Source organism: Aplidium turbinatum, chromosome 2 (genome assembly GCF_918807975.1).
Source record: "Aplidium turbinatum chromosome 2, kaAplTurb1.1, whole genome shotgun sequence".
Taxonomy (NCBI): Eukaryota; Metazoa; Chordata; class Ascidiacea; order Aplousobranchia; family Polyclinidae; genus Aplidium; species Aplidium turbinatum.
The window spans coordinates 40882109-40896059 of record NC_137473.1 but is presented as its reverse complement, the minus strand read 5'-3'; the positions used below and the strand labels follow the sequence as shown (position 1 = coordinate 40896059).

General features: G+C 40.4%; 1 protein-coding gene across 1 annotated transcript in view; it reads right to left on the bottom strand.

Annotated features, from left to right (window-relative positions):
• Positions 1 to 1781: 1781 nt before the first annotated feature.
• Positions 1782 to 13951, bottom strand: part of LOC145788112 (uncharacterized) — a 40061-nt gene continuing 27891 nt past the window's right edge. Inside the window, exons 16-25 of the mRNA XM_082599859.1 lie at positions 9701 to 9836; positions 9199 to 9292; positions 8851 to 8967; positions 8208 to 8401; positions 7935 to 8133; positions 7294 to 7449; positions 6179 to 6344; positions 5869 to 5984; positions 2321 to 2531; positions 1782 to 2134 (exon numbers count right to left, since the gene is read on the bottom strand). Coding sequence (XP_082455985.1) covers positions 2016 to 2134; positions 2321 to 2531; positions 5869 to 5984; positions 6179 to 6344; positions 7294 to 7449; positions 7935 to 8133; positions 8208 to 8401; positions 8851 to 8967; positions 9199 to 9292; positions 9701 to 9836 — 1508 coding nt within the window. The 3' untranslated portion in view covers positions 1782 to 2015. The remainder of the gene's footprint in view (positions 2135 to 2320; positions 2532 to 5868; positions 5985 to 6178; positions 6345 to 7293; positions 7450 to 7934; positions 8134 to 8207; positions 8402 to 8850; positions 8968 to 9198; positions 9293 to 9700; positions 9837 to 13951) is intronic.

The window sequence follows — 13951 nt, the reverse complement described above, 5'->3', positions numbered from 1 at the left end:
GTCTTAAAATATCGCCAGATTTCTGGACTTTGGCGATAAATTCGCCAATATGGCAACTCTTCTCCACCAGACCACAAAACAAAAGTAGAACCGCGCATGCGCAGTGCTGCGCCGATACATCTGCAAGAAAAATGCATTATTGCACAAAACGCAGCAAACACGCACTAAGCAAGACACAAACACGTGCAGAGAAATAAACGGCAATTAAAAACTGAAATTTCAATACAAAAGTAACTTGTAACTGTAACTGTTGAAAAACTGCTAAAATAGGAACTAGTTACCGCGTTTCGTTACTTTTGGAAAATAGTAACGAAGTTACCGTTACAGTTACTCAAAAAGTAACTAGTTACAGTAACTAGTTACTTTTGTAACTAGTTACTTTTGTAACTAGTTACTGCCCACCTCTGGATCTCTGTAACCTCAACCTGTTCCCAACTTCATAACCTGAAACTCTCAAATATGTGCAAGAATCAGAGTGCGATGGCAGCAGAGAGTAGGTACCGTACTAGCATTTAAATAGAAAAGAGAAGGCCCGAACAAATCTACTTTGGCAGCAAGTTTTTAAAAGTAATTTTGTTTAAGACAAGTTGTGACGGCTTTAGAAAATAAGTTGTCAATGGCAGCAACAGCATTTATTTTTTAGAATGCCCGTGGCTCACAAAAAAAAGCCTGTGGCGCACGTTGGGAACCACTGCAATAGGCAAGGCGAGAGCAGCTATGCACAAAGTATCCACCCCAGCTGGAACCTGCCAAGCGCTTAAGCAGCGCGTGATGAGAGTTTCTTGCGCAGTGGATTTTCCGCGCCGGAACCCAGCTTGCTACTTTGGGAGGAGTGGGCCGATGATTGCATTGACGCGGGCATAGATCAGCCTTTCGAGAATTTTGAAAGGAGCATAGAGGAGAGATATTGGACCATAGTTCCGTGGGTCCTCTGGTGGCTTGTGATGCTTAGTGATCGTAACTACTAAAGCTCCTCCAGATTTTTGGGATTGTGAAGTGGTACAAGCATGTAGAAAGGAATCTACCTAGCCAGGACTTGAGGGCAGGGCCAGCAAGGAGCACAAGCTCAGCGCAGATCTTATCCGGCTCTGGAGACTTGTGTGGTTTCACTAGGCAAAGGGCAGTGGTGAACTCCTCTGAAGTGAAATTTTCGAATATTGTTTCTTCTGGTGTTGTTTTCACTCGCCACAGGGCACTGAGGGCAGACACTTCCTTTGCGACAAGGCGCGATGCCTTGCGGCCCTTTGTCTTGTAGACTCCGTTCTGCACTAGCCGGTAAGCGATGGCATTTGCAGAAACGGGGTACTGGCGAGGGGAGTTTGCCGAGCGCCCAGTGAGATGGTTGATGATTCTCTATGCTTTACGGCTTGAGTGTGAGAAGTCGATGGTTTAGGTGGCTTCGTTCCATCGCTCAAACTTCTTTGCATCTAGCCGCTATGCCTTGTCTACGCTGTACCTTTCAGGTGGTGGTAAGTTTCCTGTAGATTCGTTGGTCAATTCGTCCTTCCTCGATCGTCTTTTCAAATTGAAGAACCCCAATAAACAACGATTCGATTACTGACTTCAACACCATTCGTCACAGCACATGACTTGGGAACTGTGTTCCGAAAGCTAGTGCAATTCGCTATTACCACAGCGAACTCGCAGCATCAGGCTAAAACAGGTCGTTAATATCTACATTGTGAAGTCGACACGATTGATTTGACGAATACACCTAGTGACCTCAGTCACAAAAGCTTAGACCAACTGGTTGCACACCAAACAAAGCGTAGGTGGTTTACGGAGTTTTTTTTTATTTGGTGTCTTTGTGATAAAAAACAATATCAACCAATTGAGCTTAGTCCGATTAATATAAGCCTTTTTTTTTTCCGCGGAAAATATTTTATAAGCCTGTTAACTATACTTTCCGAGCTGTCCAAGTGCTTATACATGATTTTGCTTCTTATCTATGCGTTATTGCTAACCATTGTGGCAAATTTTTTATACGACAATGAACTACGACGCAATAAGATTAATTATCTTGGCATTGTCATGACGTTGACACCCAGGAAATTATTGGAGCGTGACAGGTCGATTTTCCTGCCATTGACGTAGATTCTTTTCATGTTTCCACGAAAACCTGGTCCTGATCCGTCTGCAAACACATTACGTCATTGTTACATCGTTTTGAACAGGGATACCAAAACTAATTAGGTATCCCTGGTTTTGAATAAAGTTTTGATAAAAAATGTAATCCCAGCCAACAAAATCATCCTTCTTCACATCGATTCAACATCCTGCTGCAGGCGTTTTTCTGGCTGGGATCGAATCACCAACTCACCAGGAACTCCTCCGACATACAACGAGAGGTTTGGGAGGAAAGAAATTTTTTGTGTCATTTCTCTGGCTGCAATCCCATTTACTCTCATTTTGAGGTGTCCCCTTGTCACTCTCAAATTGATGCTTATCCATAAACCCCCGCACAGTGACGTTGACGTGTAAGTGGATGATGCCATCACTTGCCCCGACGAGTTACGTATTTCTGCTTTCAGCTGAAAAACAAGCAGGCTACGGTAACTAATCTAATCTATCTACCAATTTAAACAAAGTGTTGGTGCGAATCTTTGGACCAAGAAAGCTTTGTTCTAAGCTCAGCGCTAGAGGAAGACATTTGGACAGGCAATATTCCAACTGTCTTTAAAATAAGTGCAGTGGGCTACAATTAGTTTCACAATCGTCCAGAGTAGTGTCCGAGCAAATTTAGGTGATTGAAACTCATCTCAACAGGAGTGAGGGATTTCTTTTTGTTTTGGCTGTTTCTTAAGCAATTAGGGCTCTACTAGGACTAACGTTGATAGCGTCTTCAAGCGCGGTGGTTTTCAAAAAGTCTTATAGAAGCGGGTTTGCCTCCCAGATACCGAGAGCTAAGTGTGTTCAGCGGTTGCAAACAACGTCGGGAAGTCGCCTATGTTACTAACATAAATCCACTCCTCTGCTGAGTGCCAAGCATGAATGAAATTTATTAACCTGCCATTTTTAAATTTGTCTTTGTCTCTACAGACCATGGAATACTGTGTCCTGCGTTTGATACCATTCAAAATTAATTACATATTCACTACTTGTAGGCTATAGTTGAAACTTTATATGAAATTATGTACATATATATATCTACAAAATGGTGAAATTGGCAATTAACTGGCGTTGCAGGTCGGACAAATGGCACAATACTAAGGTCAAGTAAGATAGCTTTTCTTGTGACTGACTGGGCAATGAACTTCTGACTACAAAAAAAAATCTTCCAAAGCTGTGTAGGGTGGGCAAACCTTTGGCCATTTGTGTATTTTAAAACTTGTAAAATAATTTTGAAATGTAAAGTTGCGTCTGAAAATGAAAAGGTCTCAAACGTTTGTTTGAATTGTCTTTTGATTGTGAGTCCCATCCATAGCCCATGCCCAATCTGTCACAAATGCCTTCGTTTGTCAAACATTGTAGTATGGATCATATGCGTAGCCAGGGGGGGGCGAACGGGGCCATGGCCCCCCCAAATTTTCAAAGTTTGGATTCCGAAGTTGAACCCTTTGTTGAAAATATAATATAATTTGTATAAATTTAAATTGTTTTCCAAGACATCTGGCTATTATTAACACCCCCCAGGACTTGTTTTAGACACACAGAAAGACACCAATAAATTTTGCAAATCGTAAATCGCGCAAAGTTTATGCGATTTACGCTTCTTTTAACTAATCTGTGGAAGCAATTTCAAAATCGCTTACTCTGTTGGGTTTTTGTGTAGCTGAGTTTTTTGTGTACTCTAATTTTAGCCGCAGTTTTTGCCCGTTTGTGTGTAGATAAAAGCTACCTGTAATAAGTTAATAGCTGTTTATCTGCTAATAAGTTTCATACAAATATTACCCTGAAAGTGTTTCCAGAAAGCGTTATAATCCATTATTTAAGTGTAATTTTGCAAAAATTTTCCGGGGGAGCATGCCCCCGGACCCCCTAGAATACGCGTGCCTTCGGCACGCTCTAACCCCCACCAGCTTTAGTGCTTCCCTTGCTTAACCCACCAGGATGCGCCACTGCACATCAGGTGGCGATGTCTTAAATCAAACATTTTGTCGTTCTCTTTAATTCATCAAATATTTGGCCCCCCCCAAAATTTTTTTCTGGCTACGCCACTGACTATGGATGTAAAGCTGTGTTCCTAGCTTATTGTATGCCTCTTTATAAGTCACACCAGTGAACCAATGTCTCTGCTAAATGGAAAAAGAAGTTTAAAGTTGCCTACAATAAGGCATTAAAACATGTGTTTAATTTACATAAATATGAAAGTGTGAGCGCTCAACAAGTTCGTTGTGATGTACTAACTATTAATGCTTTATTGAGAAAAGATTTGTATAGTTTTCTATAACGCTGGCACTGCTCAGACTCCAAAAATAATCTAATTTGTGCCCTGATAAATACTGAGGTCTATCTAATATCAAGATTTTATGATGTTGTTTGTAAATTGTTGAACAAGGAAAATTGAGATGCTTGTAGTCTTTTCCCTGTATTACTTTTTCTCACGTTTTTTTTTCATGTAATTTCGTATGACATGTGTGCATATCTGAAGCAAATAAAGAAATTCTTTCTAGCTCTTAGACGAAAAAAGACCTTGGAAAGACTGATGACTTAGTTTATCGAGATATCAACGTTGAACAGTCAAATAAATGGTCGAATAGCTCTACTTGTGAGAAGATAGATGGAAATTCCTGAACTGACAAATGGTTCTCCACTTCCAACACATAAAGAAATCAAACTCTGAACAGCAAACGTTTTCGTCGATTTCAAAATAAATATACAGTCCCTACTACTTGCAACAGCTACTTTACAATTGGCAATAACTTCCACTTTTACAATCTATTCAATATCGGCTAGAACTCTACAATTTTCTTCAATATACTTTTCATTACAACTTTTAATCTCTATAATACACAAATCTAGACACAACTCTAATGATAATAGTAATCAAATCATGCGGCTATTTATAACAGGTTTGTTTGACCAGAAGCTTCGAGAGACTAGGATAATATTACATCACAAGAACTCATTCTTCTGGTCAACGAGTCAGAGAAGTTTCCAGGTTGTCACGTACACAATTTTCTACAAGTAGATTTCACAATAAAAGATTGCGTAACTAAAGGTTATTATAGGTTAGCAGTGGCGTAGCCAGGGGGGGGGGGGTTTGGGGGTTACAACCCCCCCTTTGGCACGTGTCTGACGTCACGATATTGAGAATGATGCTTTCAGTCTACAACAGATTTGCCTAATTTTAAATTAATCTGCATTAAAAGAGCGAGTTTTGCCAATACCAAACATTCAAACATCTCAGCCAGGAATTTGAAACAAGAAAACATAGAGACTTAGCTTTATTTCCGAAAAATGCCGAAGAAAACATGATTTTATCCTTTTGCTATGCCACAAGACAGTACCATTTTTCAGGAATATTCATACCCACATTTTTGTTGAAAATGCTCTCAGAATGCACCAAATTCAATGTAATTTTTCAAAATTTTCTGGGAGAGGCCTCCCAGACCCCCCGCCGTTGGCTGTCGTCTTAGGCGAAAACCCCCCCCTTTCAAAATTCCTGGCTACGCTACTGTAGGTTAGTATTCGACAAAACACCACAAAAGAATTATAAAATAAAATAGTTTACCAATTCAAGAACAAAAAGGTAGCCTGCCGAAGCACTACGCATATTGACTGTGATACCATCACAGTTTATTCGTTGGACCTGGTTCTCTGTTCTAGTTTTCATTTAAAACAGGTAAGCTGAACATAACATCCAGCTTCCAGGGAGATATTTCAGGAAACGCTTCCTTAGTCTTACACACTGATTCAAAACCTTACCTGAGTTGATGAAATCGTCAGCGAAAATGTATTGTTGCCCATAGCAGCGATTATTCCATCAGCATTTCCTGTTCGAATCTTCATTGCAACCTTGAAATCGCGTTTGGGTCGATAATCTGAACAAGACGTCATAGGCTACCAGTTAAACTCACTTAAATGATGTCCATTCGAGAATACAAACTCAAGCTACGAAGTCGAAAAAAGCTTTTATCAATGGTTTATATTGAAAGCATGCTTTTTTAAACTGGTTGTTTTAGAATCAAAAACATTAGCCTTGCAAGTTTTAAAGCTCTTTATGTCATTTACTTACCGACTTCAACAAATCCCCTTCCGCTGAAGTAATATCCGGATCTATCAACGTCAGCGAAACAATGACGACGAGAACTGAAAGCTTTACGTTTCGACGACGTCCAAACTGCTTTTCCACCTTTGACATGGAAGTTGCTAAGGCAACCACGAAATTGTGGGATAATTGGCTGCGTAAAAGATACAGGTTTAGATGCTGTCATAATTCACTGATGACCACACAAGTAAATCACTTGAAGAAGATTTCCAGAAAAAATGAAACTCGCACTTCAGTCAAGGTCGCGCTACACCCTGCAGCAGACCTAACGTAGGCAGCTATATAGTCTATAAGTTATGAGAAAGGCAGCACTGACTTTCGTGATGATCTAGGTCCTAAGACCTGGCTTTAAAAGCACTCCCAAGATTGTTTTGTCAAACCTGCTGGGCGTGTAGGTTATTCTGACAGAAAGTGTATCATAGCGTATTATGTTTTTTTTTCAACAAACCAGCTGATTTAATGTACTTTTGGGTGTAATTTGTCATATTTGGTTTTGAAGACAAGCTTACCTTTTTTCTGAGTACAGTTTCGACTAAACGCCGGAAAGTAGCCTGCCCAGTAGAGTAGCCAGGAATTTTGAAAGGGGAGGTTTTGACGACCCAGTGGCTGGGGGTCCTCCCCCAGAAAATTTTGAAAAATTATTTTGAATTTGGTGCATTCTGAGAGCATTTTCAACAAAAATTTGGGTATGAATATTACTGTAAAATGGTGCTGTCCGGTGGCATAGCAAAAGGATAAGATCATGTTTTCTTCGGCATTTTTCAGAAATAAAGCTTTATAGTCTCTATGTTTTGTTGTTGCTAATTCCTGGCTGAGATGTTTGGTATTGGCAAAACTCGCTGTTTTAATGCAGTTTTGTTTAAAATTAGGCAATTTTTTTAGACTGAAAGCATCATTCTCAATATCGTGACGTCACACGCGTGCCAAAGGGGGGTTGTAACTTTCTCGTGTTTCCTGGTAGGCCTACAATAAACTCATGCTTTCAACCCATGTGCCGTTCTCGTATTTTCGCTTATAAGCTTTGCTGCTTTGGGTTATTAATGGGAATACAAGGTAAGGCCTATAGTCTGCTCTACACCCACCTTTTTCATAGTAATGTTGAAGTTTGCGGGAAGTCCTCCAAAATAAATCATTGATCCTGATTGGAATACCAAATTCGATCTAGCGATGCTTGAGCGACTGATTATGATGCCATCCATTACAAGCTTAAGCGACTTTTTTGCTTTGCGAAACTTAACCTAAAGAAAACAATGTGTGGTGAAAATAATAAGTTTTTGATTCAGGAGCGGACCCAGCAAGTAGCCTTAGATGGAAAGGGGCAATTAAAAAACACCAATCGCCCCAATCCCCCTGGATCCGCCACTAGTTTGCTTGTTATTTTGAATACAGTAGGCCTATTGCACTTTTTTGCAATTTCATCTGGACTCGGTACGATGTTTTGAAGTCTTTGCTTGCAATTACTGACAGTAGGTAGCCTAGCTACTTGCGACTATCCCTTACTCAACGAAAAGTCTGATTACATTAATGATTTGTATGCTATTCAACTTTAGCCTACGCTTTCTTCCTATGTTTGTCTCGTGTTTGCTTCAGAATAATAGGCTATACACCTTAAAACAGATGGATAAAATCATATTAGTGTCTTAGTCGTGTAATTGTCCGATGATGAATGGTCTTGCTATTTCCTTATTCGCAACCAATGTGCAAGGTGCATAAACCAACTTACCACATGCCACTGTCCGTCAGAAACCATAATCGGGTTACGTGGAGCCATTGAAGTGAAACCGGAACCACTTATGTTGAGTCCTGATTGGATTTTTCCACCCCTGATCGCTACATAAATGCTCTTTCCCGTTGTGGCATCGTTCAGGGCGAATATCACACCTTCAGAATCGAAAGTTCGAAACTTGACAGATACATAAATTCTGCGTGAAAATAACAAGGTTGAATTACAGAGTAAAAAACTTTACATGACACAGCTGGAAAATAAGCCTCTTACTTGTTTTGCAGCTCAGTGACTACTCTCTGCGTGACAAAATCGATAGGTTTCATTCCCATTTGCAGACGACCTTTCACTGGGTCTTGAATGTTTCCAAAGCAGTTGCTGGCTTCTTGACACGTCACACCATCATTGCTCAGATGAAACCCTGGTGCGCATGCGCATTGGAAGGAACCAATCGTGTTCATACACTCCTGTCAAAAGAAATTAAAAAATAGTGGAGCTAAAGGGGTGGAAGTGGATCTTGTTTCATTTGTGTGATGTTGCTGTCGGCCGATCAGTCTGGAAATGTCGTGAAAATCAATAACTTGGCAGGAATTAGTGATGCTAATCTGATAAACCCAACCTTATCGCTGAAACACGTGTCTATCGCTGTGAATTCTTGCTACACTTGACTCCTGAAAAACAGATCCGATACGTTCAGCTAGCAAACAACTTAGTTATGCCGGTATATTCTGGGAGTCAAATAGAGTTGGAAATTGGCTTTAGTCTCGGTCTATTCTTGTGACTTATATTCTGCGATTGTGCAACTAAATGAGCAAAGAAAACTTCAACAAGGAACTGTCAAAATTCGTTCCGATAAATTATGGTACAAATATAATATTTAAGGAAATGTTGCTCGATGAATTGTGACATCACAAACTTGCTCTCCCTGTTGACATGGTGGAGTCCCTCCTGAGACACACTCATCTATGTCATCACAGGATATGCCGTCACGGCTGAGTTGATATCCAATCGAACAAGAACAAGTAAACGATCCCTGTATAAAGGTGACAAAGTTTGGCTCATAAAAATTATAGAATATCATAACTTCATAAACTTTATATCTTTTCATCTTTTTATACTTGTTTGAATATTCGAGCTTCATTGATAGACTTATCGGATAAAATTATTCTGCTTGCCGTACTTAAGCAACTTTTGCTTGCCATACTTGATTTCAAACTCATTACTTTTAAAAACTGTAGGCTTGTTGCAAATTCAAGCTACTCACAGGCACATTATGGCACATTTGTCTGCACGGTGCATCATCACACTCGTTTATGTCGTCACAACCGCGTCCATTGTTGCTCAACACAAAACCGACTCTAAATTGCAATTAAGTTTATGCATTCTGTTCATTCCGATTTTAGAAATTTGGATTGCAACGGGAGTGAAATTAAATTAATAAAAAAAAATTACAAAAACTTGAAAAGAATCTGGCAACAGTTATAAAGTTCGGTCGGTCGAGTCGGAGTTGTAAATTTTTCACCTGACTCCAAAGCCCTGAAAATACTCAAAAAACAAGATAGAATTTTTCTAAAGGGCAAGCCCCAGCCCGTCTTCCAGCCTATTTGCTTTGTTGGACCTTAAGTTTTACATTCCTTATTTCTTTTAAAACTATTTTTAAAAAGATTTCTAGGTCCGCCGGTCTACTACATGCAAGCAATTTGTATCAGAGAGACGCTAACTCCGCTTTAGGCCAACCTATGTCCTCGGTTTTCATCATATCGTACCTGCAATTACAAACGAAAGATCCCACTGTGTTGTCACAATCATGGTCGCATGTCTTTTTATCTTCACATTCATTCAAGTCAACACATTCGTATCCCTTCGTTTTGTAGCCATCGTCGCACCGACACACATGTGAACCTAAAATCAAGATTACTTAAAAATACTGTATCAGAGATCTTTTCGCAGCAGTTAGTTTTCGATTTTTGTAGCCTATCATTGATGTGGAAACTGTATTCACAATATTTAATAGCTTAGTTATAATTGCTAAAAAAATTGCTTTTGTTGAGTGATGTCATGTTAACAAACACACCGAATCTACATCACGACATTGTAGCCTTATAGGCCTAATCATTAGGCTATAGCAAACGCCAAGCATTGCAGTTGAGCAGAGCTAACTAAGCATGTGCATTGTTAAGAAGGAGCTATCTTCCTGCTGTCAGCACTACCTGACTATTCACTATAGAACAGCGAGCATTGTATTTCGTTAACCATATCGGTGTAGCCTCCAGACTAGCCATCATGACTTTTCCAAAAACATGTGTTTCTCGGCAGTCGAGTGTACTTACATAGTGTGGAGGCTACACCGGTGTGTATTGGCGACAGTTAGTTTAGCTGTTTTCTTTTCACAAAGGTAAGGATTAATTGACTGACAAAATCAGCGGTTGAGAACTACGTGGTATGAATTAGTGGTGCGATACTGATAAGCTCAGATTCATGGGCGAAACACGTGTTTATCACTGTCAATTCTTGCTAGTTGCTACACTCGACCGCCGAGAAACATAAGCATTTGCATATTACACATTTTAGTAGGCTACACACTTAATATGTATTGCTAATGTTACGAACACTGTTTATAAAAGTGAGATAGCATATCTCCAACCCAAGGGCGCGGGAAGTAGGGGTGCTCAAGGGGCTGCAGCTCCCCCTAGAGAAAATTCAGCCCCCCTGGAATTTTTAATAATTGCTTCAGCCCCCCCTAGAAAATTCTGACAATTTAAGGTAGGCCTACATAACATAATTTCAGAAATTTTTTCGAACACTAATTGCTACGATGAATCGAGTTCCTGTTACGTGTCGCGCTCATCATTTGCAATAAAGAATCGTCAATCACAGGGAGCTATACCTCTCAGTGGCGGTGCTAGCCACCTTCCCTACTAACACGGCGGTACATCGTTTATTGGACATCATTCTGCAATATTTACATTTCATGCGTAGGCTACTTCTGAACATTACAATAATACATGATATTGCTTTGTCAAGTCTGACCGACATGACAGAAGATATCGTAGCAGCGTTTCTTAACCTTTTCTGACTTTAGCACCCCTCTGAACAGGCCTGACCAGTCTAGCACCCCCTAACTATTATTGACATAAGACTACTACAGTACCGACCAAAAGTTTAGTACAGGCCGAAATTTTAACATGCCTTCAGATCGCTGGAGATATATTTTGTAATGAAGTCTCTTGTTGTTTAACAAACTGAGCAGTTGTTTTAACGAAGTTGATTCAGGATTTGGTATTTGGCTTTCATTCACCAACAGAAATTCAATTATAACCATATGTAAGCGACTCAACTCTCTTAAAACAACAGCATAGTTTGTTAGGCGACAAAAATATACAAAATATACCACCAGTGATCAAATAGCATGTCAAAATTTCGACGCCGCCATTAAACTTTGGCCTGCACTATTGAAAGGAAAGCGAAGTACAAATTGATCATTTTGTTTATTCTTCAAAACTACTGTCGTCATTGGTGATAAAAGAAATAGGAAAACCCGAGAATAGTAAAAGAACATGGACAAACTTAAGCATATTTAAGTTACCTAGCTGGGTATCTAGTTACACATGTATCAATGTGATTTCTGTTGTTGCTTATGTGTGACCAATTTATCTATTCGAGGCTTCGTGTTTGTCAAAGCCACTCTCATATCGTGGAGCAACCCATGTTGAAGGCGGCTCCGGCCAATTGTTTTGATTTGGAGCATGGTGGAGAACGCCTTTTCACACAAGTAGTTAGTCGGAAATGGGACGATCAATTCCATTGCTGCTCGTGCCAATGCAGGATGTGTCGTCAACTGGTCACACCAGAAATCAGCAAGCGGAAGGACGAAAGTTTGTCCCACAACTCTGATTCACCTGCATGTCAATCATAGCTCCTCCTTTAGTCTATTAGCCTATGATCACTCATGTCTGCCAAGAAGGTTGCTGTATCCACTCTGGATACTTTGCCATGGTGGTTTCTAGAAGCGAGAGGTGAGCAACAACATTACAACAAAACACCCACCAGATAAGTTCGCACAATCTACTCAGGATCAATTTGAGTATTTGACTGGGAGATGACTACAATGACAGCAAATCATGTAGGCTACTTCGAAACAGCAATCATTGATATGACAACTGCTGATACTGGCAGAATAACAAAAAAATGCAGAAAATTAAAATGGCATTTTTTGATATTAGCCTATACTGCATGCATTTAGCACCCCCTATAGTCTATTCCAGCACCCCCAAGGGGTGCCAGCACCCCCGGTTAAGAAACGCTGCGTAGTGCAATGAAATGAAACGCTCGTGCAAACATATTCGGCTTGGTAAAACAAGCACGCACGACGCGGCTTTATTTTGCGATTACCTGCAGCAGTGAAGTTTTTCAGCCAGCAGAAGCCGTCGCAAGACAGCTCCAAAGATCTTTGCTTCTTCAGCTTTGGAATCAATCACCACTCTCCGCGAACGGATCAAAAATCTCAGAAAAGATGAATCCGTTTACAAGCTTATGGAAGCAGCGAACGTCCCAGCGTCTGCTAATAACCTAAAGACGCCAAAGGATCTCCGAGTGAGCAAAACTCCAGCAAGATTTCGAATCACAGAGGAATCGGATGCTTTGTCGTCTGCGGAGAAGGAGCGTAGAAACGGCAATACATCGAAGCCCTTGATTTGGTTCAAGCTGAGCTTGATCGAAGATTTGACCAGGCGGATCTGCTTACAGCAGCCAACAGAGAGAAGGTCCTTTTGATCTATGCAAACGGTGAGGAAAGATCTGATACTGAGATCAGCTTACCCAATGCCATCAGAAAAGATAGCCTAAAAACGGAACTTAGCCTACTTTGCTCAGCGATGTTGTAAGTGGAAAAACCGCAAACTCCGTTCAAAAGGTTGCTGAGATACTATTGCAACTAAACCCTCAAACACTAAATCTTTTCAAAGAAACGCGAAAATTCGTGGAGCTCTGCTTTTGCCTCTCGGTTTCGGTTGCATCATCACAACGTTCTTTTTCTGCTCTAAGACGCCTGAAAACGTGGTTGAGAAGCTCAATGACACAAAAACGACTTACGGTAGGCCTACTCATCTTGCGTTGATGCTTGTCCACCAAAACATTTTGGACACTGTTGATGTCAAAGAACTTATGACACAGTTTATAGAGAAAACACCTGAGCGAAAATCAATCTTCGGAAGCGCGTGAGAGCTCATTTCTACAAACTGTCGTTTTCATATAACTTTCTAATTTGTTCGTTTTCATTTTAATTTCCTGAACAGCTGCTTTGCTGTTTGCCGTTCTCCATTTGTTACAATTTGCAATGTGTGTGTTTTAGCGTCGTTTTTTTTTTGCACAGGAGGAGACCGAATGCCCAGTTGTAAATGTCCCCCCATGTAAGGGGGGTCTGGGGGGCTTCGCCCCCCAGAAGATGACAACACTACGACAGTTTTAGCCCCCCCTAGAGAAAAATAGTTCCCGCGCCACTGCTCAAACCTAATATTAACGTCAAGAACGTCATATCTAAACAGACTGCAACAGATTAGGCCTAACAGACAACAACATCGAAGTTTTTAAAATGCATTATTCAAAACTCCATGGCATTTTAAAGAACACTAAAATCTTTGCGATGTCTCGAAAAGTTCTGACTGATTGAATATTTATCCTTGGACTGAGGAAAGCTTCTTTGAGAGCTCAGGCTTTGAACCACTGACACAGGCCGGTTATCGAGGTTGGAAGAGTGAAGTTTCTGCTTGTTGTTGAAGTGTTGTCTGTAAATTATTCCATCCACTCTTGAACATTTATGTTCTTTCCTCTCGTCGTGGGTTTGAAGCAATGAAGCTCCAAGTTGCTCTGTTCTGTTGTGAGATTTTTCTATTGCAGTTTTGTAATCAAGTCCTGACCAGGCTTTAATAATATTAGTCCAAATTCTTGGTCATCTGCCCCTATTTCGATCCATCCACTAGGTGCCACTAAATAGAGGGCAGTCCTTGGAATATGTTTCT